Source organism: Malania oleifera, chromosome 4 (assembly GCF_029873635.1).
Source record: "Malania oleifera isolate guangnan ecotype guangnan chromosome 4, ASM2987363v1, whole genome shotgun sequence".
Lineage (NCBI taxonomy): Eukaryota > Viridiplantae > Streptophyta > Magnoliopsida > Santalales > Ximeniaceae > Malania > Malania oleifera.
Window position 1 is genome coordinate 75,606,653 of NC_080420.1, and position 24,500 is coordinate 75,631,152.

General features: G+C 36.6%; 1 protein-coding gene across 1 annotated transcript in view; it reads right to left on the reverse strand.

Annotated features, from left to right (window-relative positions):
- Positions 1-309: 309 nt before the first annotated feature.
- Positions 310-24,500, reverse strand: part of LOC131153583 (myosin-1) — a 101,348-nt gene continuing 77,157 nt past the window's right edge. Inside the window, exons 15-23 of the mRNA XM_058105993.1 lie at positions 22,244-22,321; positions 10,340-10,498; positions 9,715-9,921; positions 4,545-4,750; positions 4,294-4,429; positions 3,154-3,283; positions 2,890-3,036; positions 2,411-2,478; positions 310-1,252 (exon numbers count right to left, since the gene is read on the reverse strand). Coding sequence (XP_057961976.1) covers positions 593-1,252; positions 2,411-2,478; positions 2,890-3,036; positions 3,154-3,283; positions 4,294-4,429; positions 4,545-4,750; positions 9,715-9,921; positions 10,340-10,498; positions 22,244-22,321 — 1,791 coding nt within the window. The 3' untranslated portion in view covers positions 310-592. The remainder of the gene's footprint in view (positions 1,253-2,410; positions 2,479-2,889; positions 3,037-3,153; positions 3,284-4,293; positions 4,430-4,544; positions 4,751-9,714; positions 9,922-10,339; positions 10,499-22,243; positions 22,322-24,500) is intronic.

A 24,500-nucleotide genomic window follows, 5' to 3' on the forward strand; every position in this document is an offset into this window, starting at 1 on the left:
ATTTTGTAATAGTCTGTATTCCTAGAATTAGGCAGATTTGGCTAATTTGTTAAAATATCCCATAAATCAACTGATATAACATAGTTAATTTTCCTTTTCTGTTGTTAGGGTTGATGCATATAGCTGACCCTTTGTGTATTATTCCAATTAATGAAGAAAATTCTTCCCCAAAGTGTTTGTGTCAAAAATAAATAAATAAATAAATAAATAAACATTACAGCTACACATGCTAATCAAATCGGGGCTGGCACATCAAATGAATATTTTGAAGTTAAAATTAAACAAGAAAATAGAAAGATAATATTTTCATTTTCCAGGGAATGGAACAATGGATTGATAGATTTGGTATTTAATGTGATCCTAAAGCACTTCAAGATTTCACCAACATGGAACTTGACCTCTTATCTGAAAAAGGAAATAGAAAAAGAAAGAAAATGATACAACATTTGAGTAGCTGATCTTTGCAATGCACCAAATTGCTCGAAATGAAAGTCTTAAAATTTTCTATATGCCACAATCCTCGCAAAAATATATAGGAAGGGGCTAACAAACAATTGATATGACTATAAACGAAGTAGCATATATTAAATGGTTAATTTATCCTCGAGCTGTTCCGCCTCCCCCACCACTTCTTTCTCACCTTGTCACCAGTCCCATCTTCACTTCCAAGCTTATGCAAAATCACTTTTGTTTCCCGCAATCTTGCATTATAATCTTTCTTCCAAGCTTCAAACATCTGTTTTAACCTTCTAAGCTCCCGATCTGGGTTCAAACTTGCCTCCGCCTGACCTGATTTAACCTCAAGCAAAAACTTGGCATCATCGCCAAACACTTTAGTCCTCTGCTCAAATTCTTCAGCCAACCGGCTAATAACACTCAAACCTGCATTCATTGGTCTCACCCCATTACTCTCTTGACTCTTGAAATTGCTTCCCACTTCCCAGCTGTCGTCTCTATCATCATTTACACTGGCAGATGCATCAGAATTTCTCTCAGAATCATCAATGGCTAGGCTTTTCTTTGCAATGGAGAGGCTGGATTGTAAAGATCTCATTTGTTTCTGCCACACTTCTTCCATGGATTTCATTTTCAGCTCATATTCAGACCACCGACACTCATATTGTTGGAGCCGTTGGTGGAGGATGTCATTCTCCTCTTCTTTCTCTCTCAAAGCAGCTTCAGCTTTAAAAATTCTACGCTGTAATTCAGCAAGAAATGATTGTTTCACCAGCACCTCACCTGACTCTTTACCCTGTTTCAGAATTTGTAGCTGTTAGATTCTCAAACATAGACTCGCAAAACGTGAATGAATATGGAGTATACAACAACGAAACTATTTATCAATTTGTTACTGCATCCTCTGTTATAAAAAAATCATATTGTTGATTCAACAGGCCACTTGTGAGTTAAAGTGTTAAAGCATAAAGTGAGGCATGTGAAACCTTTGTTCCAAAATAAAGGAAAGAGAGGGGTGGGGTTGGGAGGGGGGGTGGGAACAGAATGGAAAAATTAAAAAAGTAAAATAAAAAAAAAAAGTTCTCCTGCAACTCATTCTAATTAACCAATCACTAAAGATAAAGGGCAGACCAGTGCACAAAGCTCCCGCATATGCGGGGTCTAGGGAAGGCGTTGGCCATGATGGTTCTATAGTACAGAGCCTTATCTTGCATTTTCGCAAGAGGCTGTTTCCATGCCTCGAACCCGTGACCTCAAATTTTACTGCTTTCCAAAAATTCTATCATGGCATATGGAGCACATTCTACCAACTAAAGAAACATAATGTGTTGATTGGTTGAATTATGGACAATCCATGAGACCCAAGAGAACTGGGTCTATGCATCCCATAGGTTTAGGGAACTGTACTAGCAGGTTGTCTGGCATCCTCATTGCACACTTAGGTAAGGAACCTTGGCATTAGAAAAATCATATTTGGCTGTCAGTGTTTCCAACTTCATCTGCTTCGATGGAAAATATTTGAATAAATTTTCAAAAGAAATTTCTGAATAAAGGAAAAAATAAGGTGCAAGGACCCTTTTCCTAAAGCAAATTGAAGAGATCAGATAAAATTTTTCCCAAGCTCTAACATATTTTCCTAAATAAGCAGGCATACATGCTTCAGAAAAAAAGTTTTCCTAGTAACATATTTTCACAAAATAAATGAAATAATAATCTAAAATAACAAAAAAAAAAAGGGGTGGAGCTCATGCCTCTAGAGACTCCCAATGTGGCATGTGAGCTTTTGCACAGCACATGTGCCTCATGAACTGGGTTGTAAGTTTTCATTGTTTCGAAAGAGCATGAATCCAGAAATTACAAGATTGAATCATGTGATAGATGACTGATTACATAAGCACAATGAAAATAAGTAAAAGGAGCTAGAGTGGAAACTAGAAAAACAGCCAGCAAATACCTCTCTGTCTCCAGATTTGAATAGTCCTGTGTCTCCTGAACATCTTCTGACTAACCAGCCACGAATAACTGCAGTATAGCTCAGACAAGATCATGAACAATATACTGCAAAAATGGTACTTCTAACTAAATTGAAGCTGGCAGAGTTGGATCTTGGTCTGACAGGATCATATAAATTTTGATTGGGCTCTCAGAATTGTCAAAAATTTAACACAACAAATAACCTTTTTTAACTCTTTTAAGTTCATATAGTTTAAACTTTTAATTAACACTTATTTGTTCTTTTTTTCCCCCCTGATAAACAAATCAAATGGCAGGTTCAGTCCAGGTTGAACGTAAGACCCTGAACTTAACCAGACAAGGAGCTGCCCAATTCCAGCCCTCACCAGTTCAATTTAAACTTATCTCAAGCATGCAATAAGTGGAAAACATTCTTGCTATAAAAGAACCAAAACAGCCATATGAGCATAAACTTTTTACCTGATTGGATCAGTATAGATGCATCATGAATGCTCCTAAATGATTTCTGGGCAATCCTCCTTTTCACATGTTTTTGTATAACCACAGAAGCTCTATGTTTCTGTAGCAAGGCCATGTACTCCTTCCTAGTTTTCTCACCCCGAACAACTGCACAGACAGAATTTTATTTATTTATTTTTTAAATCAAAGCTATTTGAGAAATGATTGTTTTATTTTTAACAAGGTCACAAAATGTTCAAAGTATCAGGCTGTGGAAGGGAATACAAGATTGAAGAGTTGCAATTCCTCTTTGTAGCTCCTTAAGATAACAGCGAGCCTGGTGACCTCTGAAGCAGCTTTGAACGCGTAAAATGCCACGGAGAGTACGGTTTCTAGTATCCTCGAGCACTCCAATCTGAATGTCATCATTGTTAATTAAATGCAACCAGGCATCACAATAAGAAATGAGGCATTTCAAGGCCAACAAAAAATCATGGACAATGCCCAGCATCAATGCACTGAACTGGAATATACCAATGACAGAATCATGAGCATTAGCATTCACTTACCCAAATGTCCATAAACTAGGTTGATAATTACACTTATCAACTTCATTCTAAACATACAAATACAATTCAACCAATCAAATTGCTCACTGCTACTGCACAAGCTTTGGTTTCAACATCATCTTTTTGCCCCCAAAAGGCATCTTAAAAGGTTGAAACTTAATCAGCACTTATATGGCCAAGATCTCCCCTAGTACATGCCCAATATGGGTTCATGACATCTAGCATATAAATATGATCTTACTACTTTTGCTTTCATTACTTTCTGCTTTTCCATACACAAAAAACCAATTTTTATACAGTATAAGCCATGAAGGAGGTTTAGATATTCTTTCTACTATGGAAAGCAGCACTCCCATTGCATGATAGGTGATAGCACCCTATAGTCTTCCCAGCCAGCTAATATATATATATATATGGGTTCATTGGGAGGCCCATTGCCCTAGGCTGCACAACTAAGGAAACTCATCCCAAGTTCCAAATCCCTTCCCCAACCCTTCCTAAGGTTTCAGCCTTAGGCAATATGGCTGTCACATGAGCCATCCTTAAACCATAGGGCTGTTCCTAGGGCACAGGCAGTTGATATGCTTGAAGTAAATGTATATTTGGCCCTTGTCTTATTATAGGATGTCGTAGCTTGGCCAATGAACAACTGAGCAATGCTCAAACCATTGGTGCTGTTCCTTAAGGGACATGGCCAGTTGATATGCATAAAGTAAATGTAGGTTTTGCCCTTTGCTTATAGGATGCAGTAAGTAGCTTGGCCAAAGCATTTGGGACTTCTTTAAACCAGAGGATCCCCGCTTTTCACAAAAGGAAAAGAGCACGATAGAAATTTTTTAATGACAAATTATTTCACCTGTCCAGTCCGGAAAAACAATTTTGTGTATCCAACTTGATACATCTCAGGTAAAATGTTGAACTGATGAAGAATTGCAACTGAAACACTAAGTGGATCTTGAGATGCAACGTCCTCCAGCAGAAGAAAACCATACCTAAGGCAAAGCCCACAGCATGGGGAAAATTCAGATTTTGGAGAAATAAATATAAAATTTGAACCTGCCATTAAAGACAGAATATGGACAAAAAAATATTCATATTTTCCTTTACCTTCTAGCAAACTTTTGGTGAGACATCCTGGTAGGAAAGCCAGACCTTGATATTCGAACAACTTCAAGGACCCCACAACATCTTAGTTGCTGCAGAACAAGTCCTTGTTCATACATTGCAGGAGATTGATAGTTGTTGGGCTTGATGCAACGTATGAAATGTGGTGTTGTGCTCTCTAGGCGTTGCATCAATTGAAACAGTTGACCCTAAGCATCAACATGACAAGTAAGTGAAAGTAGTATATCAGGCAGAACATTGAAAATTTAGTGAAAAATCACTTTAAGATTATATCATATCTCAGATTTGTTCATGAAAAAGTTGAACTTTCCTAAAGGATCTTATCCAATGTCTTTTCATGCTCCATTAGGCCTTAGCCGTTGGTATAACAGGGGAGACTGTCTTACTACTATTAAAGGAAGGAATTTCAGAAGTTCCTGACAAGGCTGTGTGATGCAGGACATGCGGTCAAGAGTTTGTTGGGTTATAGGTTAGGAATGATTTTTAATTAATTAAATTGGGTTATTTTTATGTGATTTTATTTTTAAGTAAAGACCCTGACAGGCTTCTATTTAATTAGTAAGAAGCTTTTTCATAATTTTCTAAATTTTAAGTTCCCCAAGAAATTAGTGTATGTAGTACAGCTGATTAGTTTTAGATTATTTGAACCCAATCAAATTATTGTTTTTCCCCCAATCTCTCTTTCTTTCTTTGCTCTCTCCTTTCTCCGTTGGGAATTTCATGCCACTATGATAGATTTGACATTTACAAACTAATGAATATGTAGAAATGCCAAAACTAATATCCTACACAAGAAAACACATGCATAAATAGGAACATAAAATCTTACAATCTTGCCTGCAAATAACAAGGACACAACAGTTCATACTTCATACTATAAGTAGATTGAACCATGAATCAAATGCCTAAAAGATATTAGAGAAACAGCTACAGATGATGCAGGTATCATGTTTCGGGCAAGAAAAAAGTTAGCCAAGAATTGTTCATCCTTGAATGCCAATAAATTCATGATTTCTTCCATGGAGTTCCTTAGTATCACATCCAAAATTGTGCGACTTCATTTGTAATTTCTACCACATTGAAAATCGATCAAAAGATTCCGTTAGATGGCACCTTTGTCAAGAAACAATAAAATATAGCTGGGAATTGTTAAGCAACCACTTTACCTCAAAGCTTAAGCTATTAGGCTGAGGGCCAACAACGTGTATCAAGCCTTAATACTTCCCCACAAGTGCAGCCCGATAGCATGTGGGAAGATAGACAAACAATAAGTAACACCCATAACAAGGAATACAATAATTTTTAAAGACCACACACACAATAGCAAACTTACGTTAAATGCGGGCAACAAGACTAGAACCCAAGACACCTCCTAGCAACCATGGCTCTGATACCATGCTGAAGTCATTCGGTGAATTGATAGACCTAATATCACAATGATAGGTCTCTCCCTCTAAATAGATGTCAGGTACATAACAATGATCATAATACCCTTACTCAGACTCATTAACATGACACTGACATACTAATAATGCTAAATGACCATTAACACTCCCCTTATTTGTGTACTCAAAAGAGATATCATTGTTATAGTCCTACTTTGTATTGATTTTTCGTCTCTATTGTTACCTTTTTTGAGTCTACACCATACTATTTTCAGTCCTTGAGCTCTTCTGAGCTCAATGAGCCTCTTCCTCTACCTAATCTTCCAAACTTTAGTTTGGTGTCTTTTCCCCAATAATCCACCCATGTCTCCATGTAGTTTGAGTCCTTCTCATCGTCTTGGTTGTTCTAATTTGCAAGTATACTCACAATACAGGGTACAAGGAAGGGAATCCTCTCCAACTTCTATTGCTACACCTTTGGTTTCCTCTAGGTTCTATTATTGTTTTGTCACTACTCTATCCTCTGTTGCTCTTCCTAAATCTGTTTTTAACGCCTTAGCCCACTCTAGCTGGAGGAATGCAATAGCTGAAGAGATGAGTGCATTCCAAGAAAATAATATTTGCAAATTAGTATCTCTTCCTCCTAATAAATCTATGGTTGTTTGTCACTAGTTGTATACTATGAAAGTCAACCCTAATGGTTTTGTGGCTCATCTAAAGACACTTCTTGTTGCTAAGGGATATGCTTAGGTGTATTATTTAGACACATTCTCCCCATTTACCAAACTAAACTTACCTTTGTATGTTTGTTCTTCTCCTTGGCCACTTGTCACTAGCCTCTACATCAATTAGATGTGAAGAATCCCTTCCTACATCGTAATCTTGAGAAGGAGGTCTCTATTGAGCAGCTGCCTAGGTTTGTCAAGGGGGCTCAGGCTTAGTGTGTCAGCTTAAGAAGTCTTTATATGGTTTAAAATAGTCTCCCATATCATGATTTGGTTGCTTCAGTGATGTAGTACTCGAGTTTGGTCTTTGATGATATGCAGTAGATCACTTAGAGTTTTATCATCATACTCCATCAGATAGGATCTTGCATATTGTGTATGTGGATGAATATTATGATTACTGATGATGATGATCAAGGAATTCAGGGCCTAAAATATTTTCTAAAAACTAAGTTTCAAACTAAATATTTGTCGTATATAAGTATCTAGATCTCGTATGAGTACCATTTTGTCAAAGAGAAACTATGTTCTTGATCTTTTGGATGAGAGTAGATCCAAACCCATTGTACACCTATGGATCTTAACGGCGAGTTAATGCCAAAGACCTGTTGTGGAGTTGAAGTATCTCATAGTCACTCAACCGGCTATATTTTTTGCAACAATTAAGTCATTAGGAGGTAATTCACATCTTGAGATCTCTCAAAGGTGCACTTGGGAGATGTCACTTATATTGAGATTTGGGTTACACTTATATACAAGAATATACAAATGCAAATTGAGACAAGTTACCTTCAGACAAAAGGTCCACAACCAGGTATTGTATCTTTGTTTGTAATTTTGTTTACCAAAAGAGTAACAAACAAACAATAGTGGCCAGGTAAAGTGCTGAGTCAAGTATAAGGCCATGGTTGACACTACATGTGAACTTGTTTGATTGAAAAACATGTTGGAAGAACTGAGTTTTCCACATTCTCAGTCTATGGATTTGATTTGTGATAATCAAGTTGCTATTCATATTGACTCCAACCCGGTCTACCATGTGTGGACAAAACACGTTGATGTTGAGAACCAAAAACCAAGCTTGAACTGGAACTGGCCATTACCAAATAACTGGTCCAAATCTAAAATAACAGTAAAACCCAGGGACAGACCCCCATTTTCAACTCCTGGGTTGCCTCTTGCAAAACCCTAGCTGCGTCTATCATAATCTGTTGCCTTCCACTGCAACTCCTCATTATTTCTCACCATCACCAATTGCCATCCACAGCAATTTCTCACTACACTCTGCACAGATTCTGTAGCGACGCCACTTGTTTCAATGTCCAAAATCCCTGCTGCAATGTATCATCATTTCCATTAAAAGGAACTTCCTTGCCTGATTCTTCAATCATCAGTCAAAGCTCTCTCGAAAAACTCCACCAACCATCATCACAGGCACCTCATGGGATAATATGGAAAATCTTTTCCCATTCCACCCCAACCCTAACTCCAAGAATTTACCCTCTTCATGAACCTAATCACCATCTAATAATCAACCCTCCTAAATCTTGTTTTACAAGAAAACATCCCAAACACTAAAGACAAACCATCTGCAGCAAAGAAATAAAACCACCCTTCCCTACTCTCTAATCACATACCAAAGGGAAATCCTTCAGTCTGGACAGGTCTCCAAAGACAACCTTCTCTCATGGTGACCAGAAGCCATGGCCAATAAAACAAAACCAGTAAGGAAGCAAGAGCATCAAAGAGGGAGGGGGGGGGGGGGGGAGAGGAGAGAGAGAGAGGCCTCATGCCCAACCCTTTTACAGAACAATTTTGGGCCTCCTCATTAATGTACTTCATTACTCCCAAATCCTTAAAACTAGTTGTCACTGCCACTCACGTTACCATTCAGTGACAGAATTTAACTTCTTGTCAAATTAAATGAAAATTCTTGCCCTTTCAGGGAAAAAAAATTTAACTAATTAAGTTTTTCAACCATGACGTTCTTGTTATCCCATGACAATCAGCCTCAAACATTTTTTTTTTTAACGTGATGTCTCAGTCCTACATCATCTGTGCTCGAGTCAACTTCTTATGCATATAATATATCCATCTAATGTCAGCATAACAGCGGCATGATAATGGTTGCACTACTATATTATTTTGATATCCTTTTCTTTATGGAGTTTGGTACCATATGCTATGCACGTGATTCTAACATCACTTTATTCATATCTTTTTCAAACTACTTCCCAACATTTTATCCACTTAAATGTTGAATCAGATCAAAACAAATCTCACATTCCAATCCACTTCTTATGAGATTATCCACTTTTCTTTCTCTTAATTTGAATTACTAAAGTTCAAATTCATCCTGTAAGTATTCCAAAAAAGTTGTATAACAACTTTTACAAGCATTTTAGGAAAAAGGAAAAGGTGGGAAAAAAAAGCATAAAAAAAATACGTGTGTTCTATTTAAGTATGTGTTCTACTATCATAACTTTTGAGGCTTCTTAGAAATTAGGATCCATTACCTTGAATGCATAACAGCTATAATTATTCTTGAGCTAAAACCAACAATTTATGAAAAACGTAAGACAATTTTATCCAAGAAATCAAAGGCACAAAGTTGTCCGTATAAATCTGAGTTTCTCTGATAATTTGTCTTACTAATAAGATGCGATGTTTCATAATATGAAGATTAATCATCTTTAAGGCATTTAACATCTAGATCAATATACAATAATAATATGATAGGAAATGATTTGCAAAATTATTATAAAAAACATTGGTGAATTCAACCTTTTTTTCTCACAGAAGAAGCACTCTAAAACTGTATGAAGAAATTTTAGAACACATAAATTAGCAAAATTAGACTACGCAGGAAATAATAAGAGCTTGCGTGTGTGTGTGTGCGGTTGCCTGTGCACCTGCACAAGATGTTTTACCTATAAAATATTCTTATATTAAATAATTTTCTTTTAAATTATTAAGAGCAAAGGACCATGTCAAGTATTGAAGTTATGTTTAGGAAGAATTATAAACTGTAAATATATTTACCTTAAATTTTGTTGCAACACTTAACTTTTGAGAATCCGCTCCACCTGATTTATATGAAGGGCCACCTAAAGGCTTCTCAGACTGAGTAAGCATTTTGGATGCAAATACTTGAGGAAGGTGGCATGTGCAAGAAGACAAAAGTTGAATGGAGTCCAAGTGCAACAAATCTCGGTTTTTCTCAAGGAATCCACTTGTATCATAGATAACCTGAGAGAAGAAATTAGAACCTACCAAATTGTCAGGCCAAAGAAAAAACTGACCCTAGAAAAATATAATTTTAGATTTACGTTTAGATTAGCAGAGATAGCCTCAAGCATTTGAGTTTTTTGAGGTGTAGGTCGTTTTATAACTTTGGTCGAAACTATGAAAATTCAACAAATTGGATGGTGACAAAATTGGCATGGGAAGGAGTACAACAAAGGTTCTCACCAAAATATACACAAAAACATCACATAACTAAATCAATTCATCATATCATGCAGCTGTACACCTACAAGTCTTTCATACAGATACGTATTCTATATTAGTTGAATGGAGTTTTTAGAATCTCCCAGGGATACAAATGACTAATTAAGAAGCAAAAAATGAGAAAAACTGAAAAAAATTTTGTTGCCAATTTGAATACCTCTCCTGCATAGTGGCAAACACTGAAAGCTTTTCCCCGTTCTCCTCTAAAACAAGGATTAGAGTTCAAATGCTGCTTAAGCTTGTTTGCAAATGTCAAATCTGTGCCATTTGGAAACGTGGACTCCTCGTCTAGCAGAGATAATAACCCCAATGGTTTCTGCAGAAAAGACAATATTTAAGGTTCAAGAAATGCATTCAAATATATACAAAATATCCAAAATATAAATCCCATTGGGTTTAGGTAGGGATGAACATTGATTTGGGTTTTTAATAAACAAACCAAAAAGATTCCTTTTATATATATAAATATATATTGATTGATTTTCATTCAATTTTCAGTAATTAACTTAGCCAAATCAATTATTTTTAACTTAGGCCTACGCATTTTATGCCATCACACAGCCCAAACAGGCTCATAATAAAAATGGCCAACAGAACAAGACAAACTGAAACTTTTTGGTCCAACAACAATGAAAGTATTGAAACTTGATGTGAATGACATATTAAGCCATAAATCCATGTCTCTCCCTCCTTGCCACATGATTTAATAAAAAAAGGCATGTAGGACAAAAATACCCTTGCTGACACCATGATAGTTAAGGTAATTCTATAAAAAGAATTAAAAGCTTGGCTTTGATAGTTAAGGTAATTCTTCTATTTTACCACGTTTAATCATCATACTGTAGACAAAGGAGAAGAAGATGCAAAAGGAATTGACAAACATCAACCATATACCATAGACATGTAGAAGTCCATGCCATATCAGACTACAATATGCTTGCTTTCAATCTACACTAATTTTAGAGCCTCGTGTAAAAGTTGGAGGCATGGTTAGCCAGCCAGTAGCACTTACGCTATCATAAGGGTTTCCTACCATCATGTTTATATTGAACACCAAAATCCTTCGACATTCCCTTGAAGTTATTGAACACTTCATAAATGTGTGAACAATTTTAAGATGTACTTCTTAAACATTAGGCAGATCACTGACATTTGACACTCTTTTGATACCTCTTTAACATATGCTTCAGACATATAATAACTCATTCTAATATGATTTATTTTTTATATTATTCAATAGAAATCACAATTATAAAAAAAAAACAACCACAATGTTGAGTTTTTAAAAATATTAATAATGAAACAAACTTGTCAACATTTATAATGTAATTTTTTATAAAACACAAAGAAAAAGGAAGAGACGTAAAAGTATATATTGGATCTTTTAAAATAGATTGTCATATATGTAATATTTTTATTTTTAATTATATGTGTCTATATTCATCTTCATGGCCAAGAACGCTGTCTCATTGCCTCTATAGAGAGAACCAAGGTCTCAAATTTCGATTTTGACTCAAATTTCGAAGCTCCAAAAGTACAGAAATTTCGACTGAAATTTCGAATTCGATTTCGATTTCAATTCGAAAAAATAACAGAAATTAGTAGCAAAGCATGGAATTTTTTGTAAAACTTTAGAAATGGTTAACAAACATAATAATATAAGTTTTAGGGCTAATATATTACAAATTAAATACATCTATGTTTTGAATGAGGTGGAAAAGTTGTAAAATAGTATATGTATCAAACATATTTGTAAGATAATGTACATTAAACATATTCAGTTAATACAAATGAAATTCATAAATCATTTAAATATTATTTATTATACAAATAATGATAATTTACACATGAATGGTTAAATAAAATGTTACTATAAGTTTATTTCTTCAAATAATTTCAAAAGCACTTATAATAATCTTTTGTTTTGATAAAATAAATTAAGATAGAAATTTCACTTCACTCCTAAATTTCTCATTTGAATTTCGACGAAATTTCATCATATAGTTAAAAGTTCGACAAGTTTCGCTAAAATTTCGAAATTTCGACAAATTTAGGAAGATTCGCTGAGATTTCAACGGAAATTATGCAAGACGGAAACTGACTGCCATTTCGATTTCGAGGGTGACAGAAATCGAAAATTTCGACAGATATTTCGTGGAAATTTAAGACCACGGAGAGAACAAGACAAGGGAAATTTGAAGCACTCCACAAATATTTTTGAGTTTAGATCAATTGTATAAGCTTTACTGTTGAGTTTAGAAAGGGGACAGCTCGCTTGAATTGCAATAAATAAACAACTAAAGATTCGATCTTGTAAGGAGATTTTCTTGTAACTGTTGATCTACCATCTATGATGATCTCTCTCCCCCCCCATGTAAATAGACCATAAAGCTTCCTATTTCACCGATCTCTATTCAAAGACAGAGGCACTCAAACCCATTTAAATAAGATACAGTTACAAATGCCAAGGTCATTTTTGGAGATATCTTTGGAAAAGGTTTAGGATAATTGGTTTGCCTACCACAATAACTGGATGCTAAAATTGATGCCATGAACTATTGTAGCATCAAGTAAAGGACTCAGCCATATGATTTGTGTTGAGAATGTTTAGTAAATTGGAAAACCTAAACACAACAAATAGGTCTCCTCTCCATTTATAATGTCTGCCATGTACACTACAAAGACAATTATGTTGTTACTCAAACTTACAAATACAACAAAAACACGTCAATAATTTAGAATTACTAAATACTCCCCTAAAGCTCGAGTATAGATATTATATGGTCCTATTTGTTACACATGGATTTAACGTGAGCATCCCCCAAAACTTTAGTGAATAAATTACCAAAGTCGGAGTTCAGATTTCACATCAGTGGTTGTATTAGGCTTTAGCACAAGCTTCCCCAAACAAAGTGACAATCAACTACAATGTTCTTCATTAGCTAATGGAAGACTCAGTCAGAGGCAATACAAACAGCAACTTGATTATCACGCATAAACTCCATACCGTGAAAAACCAATTTCTTCCAACATGTTAATTAGCCAATCCAACTCACATGTAGGGTGGGGGGCATGGCCTGATACTTTGACTCAGTACTTGACTGTACCACAACATTTTATTCCTTACAATCTTGTTCTCCAAATCCCAGGATACAAAGACACACCAACAAAAACACAACTTTTATTGGAGGGTGACCAACCCTTCTGCATCTTATACCCTAAACATGAGAGTGACTTGAATCCTCATATAAGAGATCTTTCTCAAGTGTACCTTTGAGGATCAAGATATGAATAGTTGCATTCCACTGACTTGTTTTAGGAAAATCAAGAAATTGGCTCACAATACCAGTTGACAAAAGTTATATATAGTCGAGTGGCCATTAGAAAGTATAAATTTCTAACAAATCTCCAATATCGTCAACGATTAGCAAAAAAATCGCCCAATATGAAATTAATTTGCTGTTAGGATCCATGGGTGTATCAATAGGTTTGGATTCCAAGTTCCAACAACCCAATCTGATCTAAAAGGTCTAGAACACACTTCCTTTATCACAAAACAGTCTCCATATAAGATATTGATACTCACCTACCCAATAAGTTTTTTAACAGCAATAATATCTTTGGTTTGAAATTTAGAGAGTAGAATCCAGGCACAGGATACTTTGATCATCATCAACAGTGATCACAATAAAACACTGTGATATAGAACAAAGAGTGATCAACTGCACATTGCTGAGCTGACCAAACTATGCTCTGGCCGACTGCTTGAGACCATGCAAGGATTTCTCAAGCTGACAAACTCGGCTAACTTCCCTTGAGCAACAATTGGCTACTTCATGTAGACCTCTTCCTCAAGGTCACCATGTAAGAAGACATTCTTTACATTTAATTGATGCAAAGGCCAATGAAAAGAGGTAGTCAGCGAGATAAAACACCAAACTCCAACTAGAGAAAATGCATCAAAATGATCCAACACATGCACCAAAGAATATCCTTTGACAACAAGATAGACCTTGAGGCGAGTCACACAACCATTAGGATTAACATTCACAACCCAATGGCATCCAACCACAGACTTATTAATAGGAAGAAGTATCAGTCTCCAAGTACCATTGTCCTACAAGGCAAATCTCTTTAATCATTGCAGTCCTCCCCTCAAAAGGATAAAGAGACAAAAATATGAGGGTGACAAAAAATCATAACAGAAAAAATTAGAGATTGGGTGTTGTGTACACGTGCTTCTACCTTTCCAGACAGCAATAGGAAGGATAGAATGATGGGAAGCAGGATAGGCATAGAGCAAAAGAAGTGGTGGGGCTCTCTTCCCCTTACTCATTGTTGTGCGTACACCTGCAGATGAGGATGGCCCAAGTAACTAAAAGGATTAGACAGAGATGACGTAGGAGGACTCGGATAAATAGTAGATTAGAGTCCAAAAAATTAGGCAAAGAAAAGACCTCATTAAGGTCAGTAGGACTCACAAAATTGGAATAACAATATATTCAAAGAAGGTAACATCAGCAAAGACAAAATAAATAACGTAAATTAGGGCTATGACATTTATATCCCTTTTGAGTATAAAAGTAGCCCAGAAAAATACATTTAATAACATGGGGATCCAACTTATCCACTCCCGAACTTAACTGATGAGCAAAGGACAACACCCAAATATATGAGAGAAAGTGAGAATGAAGAAGCATTGGAGGAGAATAGTATAAGGTATTTTACCACCAAGGATAGGACAACATTGTATTAATGTAAGAGCAAGCAATGAACCGGCAAGCAATGAGTGCAGCATCACTCCAAAATACTCAGGGAACATTCATCTAATACAACAAGGCTCGATTGACTTCAAAGCAATCATACTCTTTCTATGGATCAATTTTGTTGTGGAGTGTAGGAACAAGATGACAAGCGAATCATTCAGCACTAAAGTATGCCTTAGCATTATCACTATGAAGAATCATGACAAGGTGAATCAAGTTCGGTCTTTAATTCAAAATAGAAGGCACGGAATATAGTAGGCAGCTCAAAATGATACAGTAAATAAAGTCGAGCCATCCTTGAGTAATCATTCAAAAGTAATGAAATATCTCAACCTCGACTCTGATGCAGCAAACTAGGGCCCCAAACATCATAATCGACTAACATGAAAGGGCTGACTACCCATTTATTAACTCGGAAAGCACATGGAACACGATGATGCATTTCCAATAGACAAGGCTCAAACTCAAGAATAAAAATAGGACACAAAACAAGAACTCTAGAATGAGAAAGCTTCTTGCGGAAACAATTCTCATTAATCGTAACATAGGTACAGGTCTGTATAAATAGATGTACAGCAGAAGAATAGAAGGAAAGAACCAAAGATGCTAACTTATAAGGAAACTAAATATTCTAGGATATTCACACATTTACAGCCGATATTCTCTTGGAAAAATAGCAAAGTTGACTAAATAGATTTGAAACTTTCCAACACTCCCACTCAAGCTGGCTTGAAGATATCTTCCATGGCTAGCTTGCTAATGAAGTTTTCAAACTGTCTTCGACAATCCCTTTGTCAGTATGTCTGCTACTTGCTCAGTTGTCGAGATATATGGCAGACTAATTTACTCACTAATCTATTTTCTCCTTGATAAAATGCTTGTCTATCTCCAAATGTTTAGTTCTATCATGAAGAACTGAATTGTGAGCGATAGCTATTGCATCTTTATTGTCACAATACAGTTTCATTGGTAGTGAATTAGTAACCTTTAATTCTTCCAGCAACCTTTAGATCCATAGTGTTTCACAAATTCCATGAGCAACGGCCCTAAATTCTGCCTTTGCACTACTCCTTGCCACCACATTTTGTTTCTTGCTGCGCCATGATACTAGGTTTCCTCCAACAAAGATGCAATAGCCAGAAGTTGATCTTCTATCAGTGATACATCCAACCCAATCTACATCAGTGTATACTTCAACCTATAAATTCTCATGTCCTCCAAATAATAAACCTTTACTTGGAGTCCCTTTTAGGTACCTTAGAATCCTGTACACAACATCAAAATGCTCGAGCCCTAGTAAGTGCATAAATTGACTTACCACGCTTGCTGCAAAGGCTATGTCAAGACGTGTATGAGAGAGATAAAAGAGTTTCCCTACCAATCTTTGGTATTGCTCTCAGTTGATCACTTCTTTAGCCTTAGCTAGTTGGAGTTTTATGTTCAGCTCTATAGGTGTTTCTACTACTTTGCACCCTAGCAAACCTATTTCTCCAAGCAAATCAAGAACATACTTGCGTTGGGAAACAAAAATTCCTTTCTTTGACCTTGCAAATTCCGTACCAAGAAAATACTACAAGTTGCCTAAGTCTTTGATCTCAAATTCCTGAGCAAGGATCTTCTTTAACCTCTCTAGCTCATTGCTATCATCACTTGTCAGAATTATATCATCTACATAGACAATAAGGATAACCATTTTACCTTCACTCGTGTGTCTATAGAACATAGTATGATCGGCTTGACCTTGGCTGTAGCCATGACTCTTTACTACCTTCCCAAAGCATTCAAACCAAGCTCTAGGAGATTGTTTGAGTCCATACAATGATTTCCTCAATCTGCACACCTTGCCTTTAACACCTTTCCCTTCAAATCCTGGCGATAGATCCATAAAGGCTTCCTCCTTTAAGTCTCCAATTAAGAAGGCATTCTTCACATCTAGTTGATATAAGGGCCAATTAGAGTGAGCTGCTAGAGAGAGCAACACACGCATTGGGTTCATCTTGGCTACAAGAGCAAAAGTTTCCTGGTAGTCAATTCCATATGTTTGGGTGAACCCCTTTGTCACAAGTCTTGCTTTGTACCTTTCTATACTCCCATCGGCCTCGAATTTTACTGTAAATACCCATTTACAGCCAACAGTTTTCTTCCCCTCCGGTAGGTCACCAATTTCTCAAGTTCCGTTAGCAAATAAGTGAATCCATCTCTTCTTGAACAGCCAATCTCCATTCCGGGTGAACTAGTGCTTCCTGAATGGTTCTTAGAATAAACAGATGAGAAACATTTGAAGTCAAGGCCTTACGAGAATCAGAGAGTCTATGATAGGATAGATGGTTGGAAATAAGATGTGTGGTACAGGTTCTAATTCCTTTCCTAAGGGCAATGGGCAGGTCAAGATCAAAAGAATTATCAAAACAAGGATCTGGAGAAGAAAAAGTACCTGGAGTACGTGAAGGAGGACCAACTTGTGTAGGTGATGACGATTGGCCTTGCTTTGGATTTGAAGAAAGAGCTCTATTATTCTGATGATTTCTTCTTCTGGTATAAACACGAAGCTCAGATGAGGGAATATTTGATAGTACTTCTCCCCCTATTTGTGAATCAGGTCTGCCTTGTATAGGTAGGCTAGGATTTCCATTATTTTCGCCAGTTAAAGTATCGGTTTCCAGACTCTTTAAAGAGTGGATGTCAATATCAAGGAAAACATTTGGAAGAGGCTTAGAGGTTTGCCAGAACTTGCCTTCAGTTTCCTTTTTCTCCCCCTGAAGAGAGTTATGGCCAAAAAAGGGCTGGTTTTCAATAAAAACAACATCCATACTAATATGAATTTTTATGGTCGGAGGATTAAAACATTTGTACCCTTTTTTATTAGGAGCATATCCAAGGAAAACACATTTTTCTGCCTAGGATCCAGCTTGGATCGAAGATTGACATATGAACAAAAACAGTGCATCCAAACACTTTTAGTGGTAGGTCTGATGTTATCCGACATGTAGGAAATAGTTTTTTCAGGCAATCTAAGGGAGTGATGTATTTTAGCACTCGAGTAGACATCCTATTAATGAGGTAACATGCAGTTAAAATAGCATCACCCCATAGAAATTTAGGAACTTACATTGAAAACATTAGGGCCCGTGCAACCTCTAACAAATGGCAATTTTTTCTCTCAACAATGCCATTTTGTTGTGGGGTGTCACGACAAGTAGATTGATGTTGAATATCCTTTGTTGAAAGAAACATTCCTAAACATTTGTTAAAATATTCAGTACCATTATCAAGTCTAAAAAATATTGATTTTCATTTGGAATTGGGTTTCAACCATATTTTTAAAATCCTGAAAAAAAAATTCAACCTCAAATTTGTCACTCAATAAGTACACCCAACACAAACGTGTATGATCATCAATAAACGTAACAAACCATTTCATACCAAAAGTAGTAGTGATTTTTTAGGGACACCAAACATCACTATGAATTAAATAAAATGGTTTGGAAGAATGATAAGCTTTTGATTAATAGGTGCTTCGGTGACTTTTGGATATGTGGCAAACATCAAAATGAAGAGAACAGCAATCCAGTTTTTTAAATAAGCTAGGAAACAAATGTCTTAAATAGAGAAAGCTAGGATGTCCTAGTCCAAGATGCCAAAACATTATTTGTTCACGTATAGAAACAAAACTAATACTACTACTCAAACCCTGAGCTTGTTTATTGTTGAATAAAGTCTTATTAAAGTAGTAGAGTCCATCAATCATCCTAGCACTGCCAATTATCCTCCCCGAGAGTTGGTCCTGAAATTCACAATGATGACACAACAATTAGAATCCCGTGAGAGTTTACTAACAGGCAGCAAGTTACAAGCAAGTTTAGGGACGTGAAGGACAGATTTGAGTTCTATTTTTCTCAAAGATTTGGACACAACCTATTCCAACAATGGATGAAAAACTTTCATCCGCAATTCTAATTTTTTATTACCCGAACAAGGAGAATAAGATTGAAACAATTGTGAGGTATGGGTCATGTAATTAGATGCACCAGAATCAATAATCCATGGTGCAAGATTTAAGCAACAAGGGTAGGCACTAGAGTTATCACCTGTTTGGGCTCCACCTGCTCACGACTTAAGAAATTAGCTTCATTGGCTTTAGGGACTGCATGATTGCTGCCAGAGGGTCCAGATTTGTTGCTCTTCTAGTTCGCTGGCTTTCCATGGAGTTTCCAACAATTTTCTCGAGTGTGGCGTGGATTATTGCAATAGTCACACCATTCTCGAGGCTTATCTTCCAACCTCCTTTGATTAGAGTAAGGCCCCTGGGCAGAAATATCGGCAATAGCCAAATCTGTGTTACCAGCAGCATGAGGAGTAGGATTATGGGCAGCAAGTAGAGCAGAATTTTCCATAATCTCATCCTCCTTTTTCTTCATTATCACACTCCTTCGATAATTTTCTCGTCGTACTTCAGAAAATACTTCCCCGAGTGGGGGTAGAGGCTATCTCACTAGGATTCTTCCCCTTACTTCATCAAACTCATCATTAAGTCCAACCAAGAATTTAAAAATTCGTGCATTCTCCACCATCTTCTTATTGCGATTGCAATCAACAGGATTTTTCCATTCATAATCATTGAATAAATCCAGATCTTGCCATAGGCCCTTAAGAACATTGAAATACCTTGTTCCACTGCCGTCTCCTTGATAAGTATTGCTGATCTTCTACTATAGTTCATAAATCTGAGAGTAATTCCCAAGGTCAGAGTAAATCTGACTCAAATTGTCCCAGAGTTCCTTTGCAGTAGAATAGCACATGTAATTAGCACTAATCTCTTCATCCATAGCATTCACAAGCCATGCCATCACCATGGAATTTTCAGCATCCCATATAGCATAAGATGGGTCTGTCTTTTCGGGCTCCTTAGCTTCACCAGTCAAGTACCATATCTTCCCTCTTCCATGAATATACATCCTGACAAATTGTGACCACCACAGGAAGTTGGCCTCGATCAATCATATATTGGTAATGTGGACAGAGTAAGGTTCAAAATGGGTAGGTCTAGTTTCAGGTTTGGTTTCAGATATAGCTTTGTTTGAAGTTTCAGCCATGGCTACAACAACATAAGAGATTAGGGTAGAGTTGAACAAGGAAGAAAACCCTATAGAGATTAGGGTCAGATTGGGGCCGCCAAGGTAAACTAGGGTTTACACAAGGCCAAAAGCCAGACCTAGCTCTGATACCATCTAGAATGAGATAGCTTCTTGTGGAAATAATTCTCATTAATCGTAACATAGGTACAGGTCTGTATAAATAGATGTACAGTAGAAGAATAGAAGGAAAGAACCAAGAAGGAAAGAACCAAAGATGCTAACTTTTAAGGAAACTAAATATTCTAGGATATTCACACATTTACGACCGAGGTTCTCTTAGGAAAATAGGAAAGTTGACTAAACAGATTTGAAACTTTCCAACAAGAACCAACTGTTTTAAATAGTCCAACAAAGGATGACCAAGGCCACAATGGATTTGAAGATGTGTAACAGCAGCGCAGGCAATAGAAGGAGATATTGACTCAAAGTAGTAAAGCCCATCAGCCCCATGTTGTCCACCAATCATCTTCCTACTCTCTTGGCTGTAATAGTGAATCTATTGGTAAGGGTAGCTGAAGGGAGGTTTCCAGGATATTTGAGAGCAGACAAAAGGTTTGTTATACCTGACATACGGTCAGTGGCAGTAGAATCTATGACCTAAGGATTAAGAGGAGAGATACTGTCACTTGATGACATGAAGACTATAGAATTATCTTTCTGAGCAATATGCAATAAGAAGACATCCTTATCGAGATGCTTGATACTGCAGGAGCTCTGAATGCTCCTGTAAGACAGCTATAGTATGTTGTCTGCCAATGGTTGAACAAGCAGGGATAGAATCTGTGGTGGCTGACAGAGGGAAACATACTTTATTTTGAGGTTCATGAACTCCATCCCAACACCGACAAACAAAAGGTATATAGAAGGACTCAAGACATGTGAGAACAAATTGAATAAAAAATTAGGCTTAACAAAGCCTTACATGCCAGCACTTGCAGCTGGGGGCTATCAACCTTAGGCTGGCACATGAAGGTGCATGACTGGGCTTCTGGGGATGGGATTTCAGGTGGCTACAGGTGTCTGTGAGCAATTATGATACTGGTTTTCCAAGATCTCAAAGGATTCTTATTGTTCTAAACTGGCAGTGTCATCTAGAATTCTTTTTTTTTTTTTTTTTCTGAAGACTACTATGCTTTCCAGGGATTGCTGTAGCTGCTTCAGGCCTACAGTGGTGTGAGCACACACTTACAATGGCAGGCATGCATAAGATTATGAGGTTTAGGACTTCGTTTGGTTGTGGCTGTGGAGGGTTTAGGCATCAAGAACCTGCACCAATACCACGTTAAAAATGTCTACTATATTGGAAAACCTAAACAAAATGAATAGGTCTTCCTCTCTATTTATAATGAGTGCAACGAACACAATGAGCAACGTGCTCTAATGGTACTAACACAGCGTAAAATACAGCAATAATGACTGAAGTAACCAGTAGCAGATTGGATAGGTAAGGGGTTGAGGGTAGCATCAAGGAAAGATAACATAAGAGAAACATGGTAAAATAACTCAGTCACATGCAATAAAGACATTAGAAGCATGAACAACAGCAGGAGAAGAAAAGCTACCAAGCATAAAAGATACCAGTTTTAGAGGGTAGAGGGTACTATAAAAACATAAGGAAAATCACCCTGGACTAAGGCAGTAAAAAAAGGGTGGCTATTGTCAACTATTCTATTAAAAAATGGGGAAAAAGCACAATCTTCGAGAAATATGCCTATGCTATACAATAGGGAAAAAAAACACTCAAGGCTAGTATTTTTTATGGGAATTTATGAGTTATTTCATATTATGTATAACAAATCTAACCACTATAAAAAAAAAAAAAAATACAATCTTTGAGAAATATGCCTATCCCATTCTTCAGAACCAATCTGAAAGTTTTTTTATATCTGCCTTGCTTTCACTGGATTCCTCTAAAGCAAGCAACCATAGAAAACATGGAAAAAAAAAAAGAAGTTATACTCAAAGCTGCATAAAAACTGTATACGATTTATATTAAGTAAAAATGTCAACAGCATCAACAAGTGTTACTATGGCAAGATGAATTCTACCATACCCAATAATGATAATAGTACGGCAGAATTAGCAAGTTCCTACACTATACTTACGGATGAAAGGCAATCAACTAGTACATTAAGGTTGACGCATGATTGAGCTCTATACCTTTTCAAAAAGATTTAGGCAATCCTGATTGTCTTCAAAATCAACTTTTGCCCAGTCAATGCCATCTTGTACATATTCCTGAAAATAAAAAAATGGCATCAAACCTAAAACAACATTTGCAAACAAGTTTTACGATATGCCAATGAATTGTTCAACCTGAAGTTTTTTATATGCTCATAGTTCAACGTCATACAATTCTCATTCGAAACTAAAGTTCAATTTGATTGACTAGCTCATTGATTTTAAATAAGTGGATAAATAAAAATAAGCAACGAATTACCATGCATCTTACAATTCTCAATTCGAATCTTAGAAGTCAGATTTTTTAAGCAGTTAGATCTGACATATCCAACCGGTTTCCAATCAAGCTCAACCATTTAAAAAGTCCAAAAATTCATTATTTTTTAATACAAAAGATCTTTTAGAACCTCTCTCCAAGGGCCTCCAGAATTGGGGAAAAAAAATCAACATTTCTCTCTCTTTTACATTATTTTAAATATTAACGAATGGAAGGCCAAATTGCACAACTCCTTATATTCTGCCTGCCGTCTCCCTCCTCTTTGCTTTGCTAGCATCCTTTGATAAGCAAGTTCAATGAGCCTTCAAAAAGAAGGGCCCATTTGAGATGCATTTGGCATCAAGTACACACCCCCAAACAAGCCTTTTGGACTGGATGACGGAAATAAAGAATCTATTATCGCCTGTCTATACTGCTGTTGCTGGCCTTGCTTTAGAGAATTCGGTTGAGCCTTGAGGTGTTGCATTTCTACTTCTTGTTATTTGAAAGTAGGAGAGAATGCTGAAATGTGCTCAATCATTTGCATAAGTTTCTCATGCAACCTTTGGATGTGATTTTGACATTTATCAATGAGGATGGATGTGATGTCAAACTTGTTCTCAACTTTGTTGGTATGACAAATAATATTGTCCTGACAATGACAATACACTAAAAGCTAATAATAGAGATGAGCTGGTGCGATCGTCCTGATAATATGTATGAAGTAGATTACTATCTTAAATATTTAGGTTTCATAAACTTTTTCTAAAGTGCTTGACAATCCCTTAGTGACAACATTTTAGATTCTCCTCAAGTCATTTGGAAGCTACAAGTGTTTACATATGGAGACCTGTGTTAGCGCTTTAACATTTCAAAGCAAACTACTTTTATTTTTTAAACTTTCCAATAAATAGTATATATTTTTTTTTTGTTGATTATTAATTATTATGGCACAAGGTCATTCAAATTTAAACAATCCATTTAATTTTTAATGTTGTTATAAAGATAGAGATGGGGGAGAGAAGGCAGTTCCCTGGATTCCACTTCAGCTCTAGGTGTGCCCTCATAAATTGTAAGAACCCGAACCGTGAGATGTGGGTTTATATTGTAAAAATGGAAATTCTGCAGACTTCGTAGACGAATGTTGGCTTCGTCGACGAAGATTGAGGCTTTTCGTCAACGAAATTCAAAGGTTCGTTGATGAAGAAAAGCCGAGAGGCGGAAATTGGAAATATCAAGCCTCGTCGACGAAATCTCCGATTGCTCGACGAAATCCCTGACTTTTCGTCAACGAAGGCACCTTTTCGTCGACGAAATTCCTCGGGTCAAAGGTCTATAAAAGGATCTTTTGGGTTTCTTCATTGCTAAGTTAATGGATTATCTCTCTCTCTCTCTCTACATTTCGGAGCTCTCTCTCTCTCTCTCTCTTCGATTCCTTCGTCGTTTGTCGCCGGATTCACAAATCCAAAGTTACTGCAAGGATCAGTGAAGGATTCTCTATGTTTCTAGCGGATCGGAATCTCGTTTGGAGCGATTTCGGATTTCGAGCCAAAATCGAGGTAAAGCTCGATTTTCGTTTCTGATTCAGTATATGTGTAGTAGTACGGATTGTAAGTATGTTTTGTAGTATGATTTGTAGGTTTCCGAGTCTCGATTCGTAGTTTTGAGGACCGTAGAGTTCATAGCTGATTTTCGGGTTAAGGTAAAGGGATTCTGTCTATATCAGTCCATTTTTTAAATCAGGATCGGTAAGCCTGTAGGCTACGATTGTATGTATGTTTTCACTACTTATTTGGGGAAATCTATCGGATAAAAATGAGGGATTTTCGAGTTACAGCTTTCTGGGAAAATTGGGGATTTCGGGTATCATCTCTATTTTGTTTGGAAATATGTTGGTTGTGTTAAAACTGTATTATTGAGGTGACCGTAATCCATATTTGCATAAACTGTATACTTGAATTTGTAAATGATATGATTTGC